This window comes from Triturus cristatus, chromosome 2_2 (genome assembly GCF_964204655.1).
Source record: "Triturus cristatus chromosome 2_2, aTriCri1.1, whole genome shotgun sequence".
Lineage (NCBI taxonomy): Eukaryota > Metazoa > Chordata > Amphibia > Caudata > Salamandridae > Triturus > Triturus cristatus.
In genome coordinates, this window is record NC_140582.1 from 1,051,868,982 (window position 1) to 1,051,881,678 (window position 12,697).

Sequence of the window (12,697 nt, forward strand, 5' to 3'; positions counted from 1 at the left end):
ACGGATGCGTCCTTGGAAGGATGGGGAGCATTCCTTCAGGACCTGCAGGTCAGCGGTCGTTGGAAAGTGGACGAACAGCAATTGCATATCAACATTTTGGAGCTAAGAGCCGTCCGCTTAGCATTGTTGGCGTTCCTGCCAAGGATTCAAGGTGCAGCAGTGTTGGTAAGAACAGAAAACACAACAGCAATGCACTATTTGAACAAACAGGGCGGAACAAGATCACTCTCCCTGTCTCGGGAAGCCCAGTGGATATGGGAATGGGCTCTACGACACGAAGTATCCATTACAGCGGAACATCTTCCAGGGGACCAGAACACCAAAGCGGATACTCTAAGCAGACTAAAGTCTGTCTGTCACGATTGGGAAATCGACAACGGGATTTTGAACAACATCTTCCAGAAATGGGGAACTCCAACAGTAGATCTTTTTGCAACAAGGGAGAACAGAAAATGCCGGTTCTTCGCAAGCTGCTTCCCCAACGGTGATCTTGGGGGAATGCGTTTTTGATGGCATGGTCAGGCATCTTTGCCTACGCCTTTCCTCCAATTCCCCTCCTGCCGCGGGTTCTTATGAAGATCAAGAAAGAACCATGCAGGTTAATCCTGATAGCTCTGTGGTGGCCCAGACAGCATTGGTTTGCGGAGCTTCTTCTACTGTCAGAGGAGCGCCCGATTTGCCTGCAGCCGATACTGTCTCTGCTGACAATGTTCCAGGGGGAAGTTCTGCATCCGGATCCGAAATCTCTGCATTTAGCAGCCTGGCTCCTGAATACTGTGAATTTCAGCATCCGAATATCCCTACGGAGTGCAGGGAGATTCTATCTAGAGCCAGAGCGGATAGTACAAACAAGACATATCGGATGAAGTGGAAAAGGTTCTGTGTATGGTGCAAAAGGTCTAACATTCATCCGCTGCTGTCAGAAGCTCACGAGATTATTCCATACCTCTTGCTTTTGGCTCAGTCAGGTTTGGCTCATGCATCTATAAAGGTACACCTAGCTGCAATTTCACGCTTTAGAAGAACGGCCTCTGGTCCATCTCTGTGGTCTGCTAGAGTCATCAAACAATTTATGAAAGGTCTGTTCCGAGTTTTCCCTCCAATAAAACCTCCACCACCTCTCTGGCAATTGAACGTCGTTCTTTCCCAGTTGATGAAACAGCCCTTTGAGCCAATTCACAGGGCGGAACTGAAATTTCTTTCCTGGAAAGTTGCGCTTCTCATTGCGCTCACTTCAGCCAGGAGAGTGGGGGAGATTCAGGCTCTCACGGTCCAAGAGCCTTTCTTGCAGTTCAAAGAGGACAGGATAATACTCAGGACTAATCCAAGATTCATCCCTAAGGTTCCAACTGACTTTCATTTGAACGAACCTTTAATTCTCAAAAGATTTTTTCCACAACCATCAACAGCGGCGGAAAGAGCTCTCCACTCGCTGGATGTCCAGCGTTGTTTGAAGTTCTATTTGCAGAAAACTAAGCCTTTCCGCAAGTCTTCACAGCTTTTTGTTGCCTACAGCGCACCCAGGAAGGGTTTCCCTTTGTCAAAGAGAGGAATTGCCAGATGGATAACAAGTGCCATAGGGTATTGTCATCAGGCAGCTGGCCGACCTTTGAATGCACGAGTCCGTGCACATTCTACAAGAGCAGTCTCCACCTCTACTGCTCTATTCGCAGGAGTACCGATCCAGGATATCTGCAGGGCGGCGACCTGGACGAGTACACACACCTTCACCAGGCATTACTGCTTGGATGCAGCCACAGGGAGAGATGTGGCGGTGGGAGAAGCGGTGCTGAGGAACCTTATCCAGTAGCGGTGAGACTTCTTTATCATCCCTCCTTCCTTTATTATGTACTTTGGCACATTTTATTGTTGTTTATTGTATTACCATTTGCAAAGTATTTTTGATATGTGGAATTTAGTTTACAGATACCATTTTTATCACACTATATATGTTTCCTGGATTCACTTTCTAGGTAACAAAAAATGTGCATTTATTTACTGCTCGCTATTCTGATTCAGGCATGTAAATCTATGAAAGGCTCCAATACTGGAGTAAGAAAACAAGTTACTTACCTGTAACTGTAGTTCTCCAGTATTGGACCTTTCATAGATTCACATGCAACCCACCCTCCTCCCCTGAGAAGCTCACCTCGGATTTAGCACAAAGAGTGTTATTGCACAAGTGCACGAAAATCTGAGGGCAGAAGGTTCTCTCAGGAGTGTTCTAGAGGGTGAGAGGCTCTGATTGGTTCAGGGACAAGTTTAGTCCTTTTTTACATAACGAAGGTTATGGGTTGCAAAGGAAAATGGGCCTAGGCCTTCTTCAGTTTGCTATGATACTAAGCAATGCTTTTTTATGTACCAGAGACTCCCGTCTCGACGACGGGGAATGATTCAGGCATGTGAATCTATGAAAGGCCCAATACTGGAGAACTACAGTTAGAGGTAAGTAACTTGTTTTCTTTTCACTTGCTGTGATTGTCTGTCCACCTCTTATCACTGGTCACTGGATCGACTTGTTATCTCAGTAGGAGAGCGCCTTCACGCAGACGATAAGCGGTCATACTCTTAGAATCGTAACGATGAAGATAGCCATAACTTTTGAAAAACACGGGTGTATCCAGCAAGAGATCGTGAGTGTTGCGCTAATGAAGCTATTTTGAACTTTGTCAACATCGTAGTATTTATTCCTCACCCTCGAGCATGTGGCGTTCACTTTTCAATATTGTTTGCAATATTCCTTGCGTATATCTTTTTGCTGTCCTGAGCGTTACCACCTCTGATCGGTGTGCTGACATGCACATTTCCTCCTTCTGACTCTGGATTTGTTAATCCACGCATCTTTTTCCTCCTGCTCTGCTCTCATTATAGAATTTCTTTCAGAAGTGACCGAGCCTTCAAACATACATCCTGTACATGTACAATGTTCACATTGTTCATAGTTGCTTCCTGATGGAAGAACTATTACAATCACTTCAACTACATATATGAACATTACATTTATATAATTTAAAGCTTGTTCAAACCTCATTGCTACCTTACATAAAGGAAAAATATACAATAAACAAGTAACATGGATGGAGTAATTGTACCTTCTCATTTCTTAAGTATACCAGGTGAGCGTACACTTATCTGGGAAGAGTGAAGAGAAGAGTTTGAGGCATATTTTGAAGCTGTAGGAGGGGATGTTTTTATAGCCTCCAGGAAGCTAGCATTGTTAAAACATTGCGTGGCCGCTGAAGGGTGGATGCACATTAAAGCACCTTCCTCCACGACTGAAGGAGGAGGACGACGATGCAGAGCTTTTTGATCATGAGATGGCTTCAAAACAACTGCACTTAATTTTGGGAGGAACAAAAATGAAGTGGTAAAAAGATTTACATTTTTGAAGAGAGCACAACTTCCTGGAGAATCTGTTGAGAACTACCTTGCTGCTTTATGATGTCTAGCTCCCACATGTAATTATAAAAACATTCAAGATGAGATGTCAAATGACCAACTAGTACGAAAGGTTTATAGTAAAAAGATTCAAGAGAAACTACTCAATACAGAGGACTTAACATTAAAAAAGCAATAGAAATGATACAGCAGGAGCAGAAGTCACCAGTAAAGACCTGATGGAGATGTCATCAAAAGCGTTACAAAGAGTTAGTGCTGCGCAGATGAAGAGTGGACAGGGTTACTCAGAAGCAAAGAAGATGCCGTCTAATCTAAAGAACAGTACTTGCAATGACAAAACGGACTTGATTTGTTTTAAGTGTGGTTTAAAAGGTTGTTTGACTGCTAATGGAAATTGCCTGTGATTGTATTATATGCAGAATGAAAGGGAATTTGCCAGAGTTTGTAGGGGCAAATTATCTAGTTTTTTGGGGGGAAATCATAAATCTTTATTAACACTGTAAATGATGACCAAGAGGTTGGAAGTTTAGGAGAATTCATAGTCCAAGTATGTGAAAGTGGAAATGTAAATTGTGGTAACCCCTTTTGTACCATTGAGATTCTTTGGTAGGTTATATCATAACTGGCAAAGAGCACTTGTCTAAATTTTCTAAACATGCATTATACCCTCAGGATGTCAAATTAGTAGCATATAAGAAGAACCCCTTAGATTTATTTGGATATACCGAGGCTACACAAGAGTTTCAAGGGATTGAAGTATCCAAGGTATACATTGCTAAGGATGGGTTCTGTTTACTGGGATGGCTGCAACAAAAAGATATGTTGATTCTCCGAAGTCAAAGGTAAATGAAGTAAAAAATGAGGAATGGGAAAAAGAATTCTCCGGGGTGTTTAGGAATGATCTGGGTTTGCTTAGGAGTTTCACGCACAAAATAATCTTAAAGCGTGGTGCTGTCGCCAAAGCACATAACGTTCGTAGTGTTCCTTTGGTCACAAGAGACTCTACTGGAGAGAACTACTAAGATTAAGGGAGAAGGATAATGTAGAATGGCCCGATTCACAGAACTAACTTAAAACAAAATCCTAAACTTACTACCATTTTGGTATTCACAGAAGGCACTTACTCATTTCGGTATTCACAGAAGTTAGGAGTCCTAACTTTAGGACTCCTAAATGCCTTCTGTGAATACCGAAAGTCTTAAAATTAGGATTTTTCTCAGTTTAGGAGTAGTAAAGTTAGGACTCCTAACTTTACTACTCCTAAACTGAGAAAAATCCTAACTTTACGACTTTAGGTATTCACAGAAGGCATTTAGGAGTCCTAAAGTTAGGAGTCCTACCTTTATTACTACTACTAAACTGAGAAAAATCCTAATTTTAAGACTTTCGGTATTCACAGAAGGCATTTAGGAGTCCTAAAGTTAGGAGTCCTAACTTTATTACTACTACTAAACTGAGAAAAATCCTAATTTTAAGACTTTCGGTATTCACAGAAGGCATTTAGGAGTCCTAAAGTTAGGAGTCCTAACTTTACTACTCCTAAACTGAGAAAAATCCTAATTTTAAGACTTTCGGTATTCACAGAAGGCATTTAGGAGTCCTAAAGTTAGGACTCCTAACTTCTGTGAATACCGAAATGAGTAAGTGCCTTCTGTGAAAACCAAAATGACTAAGTGCCTTCTGTGAATACCAAAATGGTAGTAAGTTTCGGATTTTGTCTTAAGTTAGTTTTGTGAATTGGGCCCGAAGAAATTAAGGCATCCGAGTGGTTGATGCCTGTAGTTCTGGTGAAGAAGGCCAGTGGGCAAATGTGTGTGAATTTGTGTGTTTTGAATGTTGCAATATGGATAGATAGGCATACCCTACCCAACATTGGGGAGATGCTGGCGACTAAAAAAGGAACCAAAATGTTTTCCACGTTGGACTTGCCGTTTGTATATTACCAAATAGACCCACACAGATACCAGACCTTTGACATTGTTCATTTCACATGAAGGGGCATTTAGGTCTAAGAGCAGGCCATTTGGTCTTGCACTTACATCAAACGTTTTTCAAAGGATCATGCGCCAAATTTTTAAGATGTATCAAACGTAACATACTTTCAAGGTGATATATTGGTTTTTAGTTAGAGTACAGAGGTGCATGATAAAGAATGAGATCTGTGCTAAGAAAATATAAAGAAGTGTGGTTTTACTATAAAAAAGAGAAGTGCAAAATTGGTATGTGTATTATTTATCTGGGACATTGGTTGGAAAAAAATTGTATTTCGCCAAAGATGAAATTAATTACAACCATTGGGAATGCCAGTCCTCCTACAAACAAGGACCAGCTGTGATCATTCCTTGGTCTAGCTGAATATTATTCACACTTTGTTCCTGTGTTCTCTGATAAGAACAGGTGCTTGCAGACACCTATGTTGAAAAATGAAACGTTTGTTTAGGGGTAGAATGTGAAAAAGATTTTGTTGAGCTGAAAAAAAGATTGCAGCTGCTCCTGCATTTGAAAGCGTTGAATACAAGAGATGAGACCATCATCAGTAACAACACCAGCAATATTGGTCTGGGATGGGAAAGACCATACGGTATGGTTCACTACCGTTTGGGGATGTGCAAAGGAAATACTCCACCATAGAGAAAGAAGCACTTGCCTGATGGTAGGGTGTGAACTACTTTAGGACATTTATTTGGGGCACAAAGTTTGTGATTCATACTGAATGCACACCATTGGGGGATTTATTCTGCGGGCATTGCCTGGTGGATGATGATGTTGGCGGAATATGATTATTCCGTCCAGAATGTTCCGGGTAAAAAGATTGTTTTAGCTGACTGTCACAGTAGCCTGTAGATGACGTTCAAGTAGATATCTTTCGTGATGATAGACAACATGTATGCCATCACTGAAAGACATATTTCTCATTCGGAGTGAGCGACTGCCATGCAAGAAGATGTGGTATTGGACATCAAGCAATGTCTAGTTGGGGGTTTCGCCCCGGAAGGCATGTGCATCTGATCAGGCTGATGTTTGGAATGCTTTCACTTGCTCAAAGCGAGCAGTTTGCTATGACTTGGCGGGAGTGGTAATGCTCCCGCCAAGCCATAGCAAACAGCTATGCCCCAGGGGTGGACACCCCGGGACATAGCAGGAGCCGGCACTGGGGAGATGGAGTTCCCCAGAGACATGTTGGCTCCAGGAGGGGACCGTCAGCCCCCCTCCTTTGCTGGATTTTGCCCCGGGAGGTGGTGGTCCCTAGGGCTGTGGGGGGGTCTGCACGGCCCCTGTACTCATTTATATTAAAGCCCCGGGGGAATTGGCAGTCCCCGGGGCTGTGGGGGACTCTTACCCCTGCACTCATTTATTTTAAAGCCCGTAGAGGTGGCAGTCCCTGGGGATGGTGGGGTCCTGGTGCCCCCCCACTGTATTTAATAGCCCCGGAGAGGTGGCAGTCTTTAGGGCTTAGGGGGGTCCAGGCTTCTCCCCAACTGTATTTAATTAAGGCCTATGGGAGGTAGCGGTCTCCGGTGCTGCGGGGGGTCTGCAAGGCCCCTCACACTCATTAATTTAAGAGCCTCATGAGGTGGTGGTCCCTGTGTCTACTATAAGCTCTAGGAGAGGGGTCCTGTGCTACTCCCTTCTTTTCCAGCCACAATGCCCCTGGGATGAGGCCCACCCAAGGGCCAAAGAAAGTAAAAGCGCAGGAGACCATGTTTTTTTTTTTTTTAATCTCAGAAATATTTGCGGTTTTGGCCATGAGTTTTTCTGCAATTTTGTTTAATGATTTTTAGCCATGGCACAGTCTCTGGGAGACACCTGCACCACGGCCAGTGGCTCGGGGTGTCCCTACCTTGCCCCTTTTCCTTTTTATAATCTTTTTTTGTGGGACTCAGCTTCAAGCCGATACACAAGATGGCTGCCAACACTTTCTGGTTGAAGTGTTGGCAGCCAATCAGATGACTGCATGGGACAGTTGGATCCGTGGATGATCCGCATCCTCAGAAATACAAATTTGTTTTCCAATTACTATCTCCCAAAATGCTGAACAGATTTACACCAAATCACAAAAAGCAGAGGAAAAATACCCATTGCCAATATATATATATTGCCAAAGACAACTCTCTAGATTCATATCATCAATGTCAGCATTGATAGCTGACAGGGAAAAGACTTGTGTTTACATAGCACAAGAGGGATTCTGTTCTGATACTTGAGGGATTGATAGTTTGACTGTCTCTAGTGTTGAGTTTGCATCAAGAAGTTGTCCCAAATTTTCTCAGGCTCCTGCTCCAGTTTAAGGCCCTTGCAGAGGTCATCTCTATATAGTTCGATCCAAATGTATTCTCCTTCTAGGGATGTGTGCCATTTAGACTTTGAAGAAAATTGATACTGGGAAGGAAAATCTTAGGTTTAACTTGCTGTTGTGTTTGTTAATCGGGAAAGATGTGAACCAGTTCAGGGCTGCTATACACATTAGGGGCTTGATTCACAAAGATAAACTTATACTTATGTGTAAGTTTAAGATTGCTTGCTATTCACAGAGGGATTTACGAGTATTATCTTTACGAGTGCGGAGTCTCTGCACATAAAAACATAGTAATAGGTCTACCTAGACCTGTTGAGTAGTCTGTCTATTGACTTATTTGGTAAATTTGATATTACCACAATTTTGTGGATATATGCACTCACGGTTACTCAGTTTGGTGGAAGCACGTACTATCATGGCTTGATAAGGGGAGACATGTTCACTGTATCTTTATTTACAATATAAAAATTATCACAATGTTGGATTAATTGGCACTGCTCTATGGTTTTTACATACAGATATAGAAAATGTTGTTGAACTTGCCATTTTATGTGTATTAACAGTTAATTTGTGTGACAGGATTGATGTTGACGGTCTGTATCTTTCAGAATAACTGTCAAAGTTAGCCAGAGGGGCACTCTTTTAGTATATGTATTTCATGTGGCCCAGTCGGTTGTATATCGGTACCAGGCAGGCATTTACCATGCATGCCTTAACAACGCAGTCCTAACCACAAATGCGTCTTTACAACACATTCCTTTACCACGCAAGTAATTACAGCGACTTGCCTTAGGGAAAGCGAGGGACTTTGAATAGTATAATTTACTATTCCAGCACCATTTTGCGCTTCAGTAGGGAAAGTGATGGACTTTCAATATATTCAATATAACTTTATTCAAATACATGTTGTATCCATAAAAGTGCAACAATAAAAATACATCCGATTCATTACAGTAAAACCAAAAACATACATAAATATGACGTATAATGAATAAAAAGGTCTACATATCCAGCGCCCGCAAAAGTACATAAAGCGTAAAATAGTGCATCAGAACTATACAGTATTCATGGAGCGACGTGCTCTTACAGCAGCTTTCAGAAATTCACCCAAAGAAATTGTCTCAGCTTCATCATTCAGGTGAAGAAACAATTCACGGGCCTCTGTTAAATGTCTAACTCCTTGTTTCTTTTGAAAAGTGACCGGAAAATGTTTGGAATATATAAGATAAAACCCACAAAAAACATAAAATGTAACTTTGACCGTCCTGACATGGGGTAAAATCCAAATTAATGTTAAAACCCAGCGGGAAACATAACTGATATTTCGCTGTACCAGCCCTATATTGAAATAGAAGGCTTTTTCTCACCGCCCTCTCACTCTAGTTAAGTACATGGCCATGTTATCTGCGGGGGTGAGTAACGTGTAATTTGAGAGACTCTCCTTCACAGTTTCCTTACGCAGTCTATTGGAAATTGACTGGTCGCATAGTGCCTGCTGTAACTGTTTTTATTAATATTTAAGTTGTTAAGTGGATTATCAAAATCAGTCAAGATTGATGGAGCATAATATGGATCTTACACAAGCTTGCAATGGAATTTTAAAACCCTTCTCACAACTGTAGCAATCCTTAATGATGTTCCTCGAAAAACAAGCTGTTTCATTTCTCCAGATGGCAAGCATAATAATGGCAGTCGGGACTTTATGTAATCCTCGATGCATAGGATACCTATTTCTCTAAGGCAAATGTAAGTAGAAGACAAAATAGGAGCCATAAGGGCCTTTCTACAAAATCGGTTCTCTTCCAATTGAACTGGGTTGCAATTCTGAAATCCTAAGATGCCAGTGCCATACGTGGCCGCAGGCAAACATTGTGTTATATATGTCTGCGATAAAGGAGGGAGAGCACCCCCACCCTTCGGTTGCGGTAAGGAAAATAGTTTGATTTTTGCCTGCCTTGCGCAACCAGTGGGTCCCATGAGCCTGTGGCTACAGATGATATTCCCAAATGGTAAAAAGTATTAACTTGTAATAGCTTGTTTTTGTTGCCTGCAGAAATAGAGAATGTTACTTTGGGCCACAGGCCATAATAAAGGATTTGTTAAAATTCGTTTGTAAATATAATGTGGCCATAAAATCAACAAAGCCCTTTACCAGACGTCGTAAAGCGTTCGGCTTGCGTGTCATTAAAACAGCATCAGCTGCATATAAAAGTGTAGGTAAATGGGAGCCATTGATTAGAGGAATGTCTGGGGTCATGTTGATTAAAAATGGATGAATGTTATTAATATGTAATATGTATAAAAGTGGTGCCAGTACGCAACCTTGCCTCACTCCTCACGAAACATTTATTGGTGATGAAACCTCACCCTCTGTGGGGGATTCTAACCTTGGCCTTCATATCTGTGTGCAAATATGCGAGAAAGTGCACTATTGCCTCATCAGCTTAGACCGATTTACACAGTCTAAAGCTTGTGATAGATCCATGAACGCTAAATACACTGGTGACTTACGTGCAATTGTATATTTTCCTAGTATCAGTGTCAAATGTACGCATTGTTCGACCTTGCCAACATTACTCCTGAACCCATATTGACAGGGATATAAAACTGACTTTACTTCTACCAAGTCCTTAATGCGGTTGTATAAGATTCTCCCTAGAATCTTAGCCGTGGTACCGATAAGGGAGATCGGTCAATAGCAACTAGGCTGGGTGCGTTCTCCCTTTTTGAAAATCAGCACATTGATAGACATTGACCAAGGTTCAGGTAGCGGGGAGAGAGTCAAACCATTAAAAACATTCACTAACAGAGGTGCCCAGAACTCAATAGAATATTTAAAAAGATCTATTGGAATTCCATCCAGTCCAGGAGCCTTCCCACCCAGACTTTGAGTAATTGCTTCCTCCACTTTATCTAAAGAGACAGAAAACCATTTAATTGGCCTTTCACCTTTTCTGTCCTTGGATCAACAGAAGCATAGATTTTAGAAAGTGTGCTTCCCAAGTAGCACTGGACTTAGAAATCAACATTAGTCTAACAACGCTTTCATAAAGGCAAGTCATTGTAATGACTTGCGTGGTAAAAGAATGCACTGTTAAGACGCATTCATGGTTCAGACCATGCTGTTAAGGCACAGCATGGTTCGAGCTACGATGTAAAAGCTGTTTCCTGGCCCGCATCTTTCCCTGCTTAATAGAGGCATAAGCCCATTTCTTTATAAGAAGTCAGCCCCAGCAGCATCTGACAATAATTCACATGAAAAGAACTACTAAAACACAATGTCGAAACCTTGACTTAGAAGGTGAATACTTTTAGACAGGTTATAGGTAGACCTGAAGAAATGTGAAATCTCACTTTTCCCAAGAGGAGAGGCCATTTGCCTGTAATGTATCTCTGGCTCATTTTCAAATAGCTGCAAAATGATCCTTGTCACTATGTTTTAGTTCTCCTTATCATATGCTCGAAAGGCCTTGTGAACTGGGAGTACATACTAACGTTTACAGCAGTGGTGAAAAGAAGGTTCCCTTTTACAACTGCGAATCTCTGAATTTATCAGTTTGGCTTCTAAAGGCCTAGGATGTGGACATTACATTGTACTAGATAAGTGTATGTCAATATTAGGTCTATCGGGTGCCCTTTCAGCAAGAGGGATTTACCAAGACAAATGGAAAGGAGTGACTTTATGTTGCCTTTAAAATGGCTTTGAGGAATTTAAGGACTTTATACTCCAGTCAGATTATCATCTCTGACCATGAGACACATTGTGGTGGTCATGGAGTTAAGGGGCACACTGTTTGAACCAGGGCACAGTTGCAAGATGACATACTTTTCAAGTCATTGTAGTAGTAGTAGTTGTAACCTTGGCTATGAGAATATGTGAGCTGTAAGCTTTTATTGCCTCTGAATCTTCTATAAAATTCTAATAAGAATGCGGGAATAAAAACGTACTTGACTTTCAACGGAAAATTTTCCTTGGCCAGTATGACAACTGAAACAGAGAAATTTATCCATATTTTGGAACATTAACTGGTCTCTTTGATCCTTCATAGGTAGAAAAAAGCCATTTAGAGTAACTGATCCTCGTTCAATATAGAGATTTGCATAATGGTCAGAGTGAACACGCATCCAGTATTGTGATCTTATGTCTCTCGACCAGAAACTTGACAAAGAAAGCAGCATTTCTAGCAAGCATACAATTGCCAAAAAGACTGCAAAACAGTGGCATGAAAATCAGCTAATACATTTGCATGACATTTCTACATGGAGGTAGGTGCCAGTGCTGACACTCAGGTTGGAAAAATCGTGCTTAGGAACCTCTTTAGAAATGTAGATGATGTCTAAGTACCCTCCGTCCGTCTGGTAATTAGATCTATGTACTCAGTTCTAAGCATATAGAGCTATGAACGATTTGCAGTTAGGAGAAACAGGGGTTATCTGCCTGTCACTGTGATGTGCTAATCTCTTTCACATATTCACATGCTACCACCCTGGCCCGCTCCATAGACCAAAGCCTACAGGAGCTTCAGACTTGTAAAGAAGGGTCTGAAATTGCCCATGAGACTCAGGAAGAAAAAGTGGTACATGTTATGTAAAATCACACAGTGAATAACCATATTCTAAGCGCGTGAAACTGTGGAACAACTCAATGCTAGAGAACTGCACTATGTGTAGAAAATTTCTCTAATCTATGCCATTGTCAGGATTTAAGATTGTAGTTCCACACACATCTGCCTTTCAAAAGTTTGAGTTAATTCGATATTGGACTTTGAATATGTCTTCCTAAATTATTCCAAAATTATTCTACAGTTTTCTCAATATTTCTTACAGAAAAATGTTATTACAGATACTGCAGAGTAAAGGGATTGTTATCTGTTTCAATGCGAAGGATTTTCTTAGAACATGTCTTCAACTTTACAACAAAGACTTGTCATGGAAACAAGGTAAGGTGTGAACAAAACAGCTCATATTATTAAAAGATCTTAAACGTATTACCATTCAAAA

General features: G+C 41.4%; 1 protein-coding gene across 1 annotated transcript in view; it reads left to right on the forward strand.

Moving 5' to 3' along the window:
• Positions 1–12,697, forward strand: part of POLN (DNA polymerase nu) — a 2,789,368-nt gene that overhangs the window by 1,109,724 nt on the left and 1,666,947 nt on the right. The window contains exon 9 of the mRNA XM_085643153.1: positions 12,524–12,636. Within this exon, the coding sequence (XP_085499279.1) occupies positions 12,524–12,636 (113 nt within the window). The remainder of the gene's footprint in view (positions 1–12,523; positions 12,637–12,697) is intronic.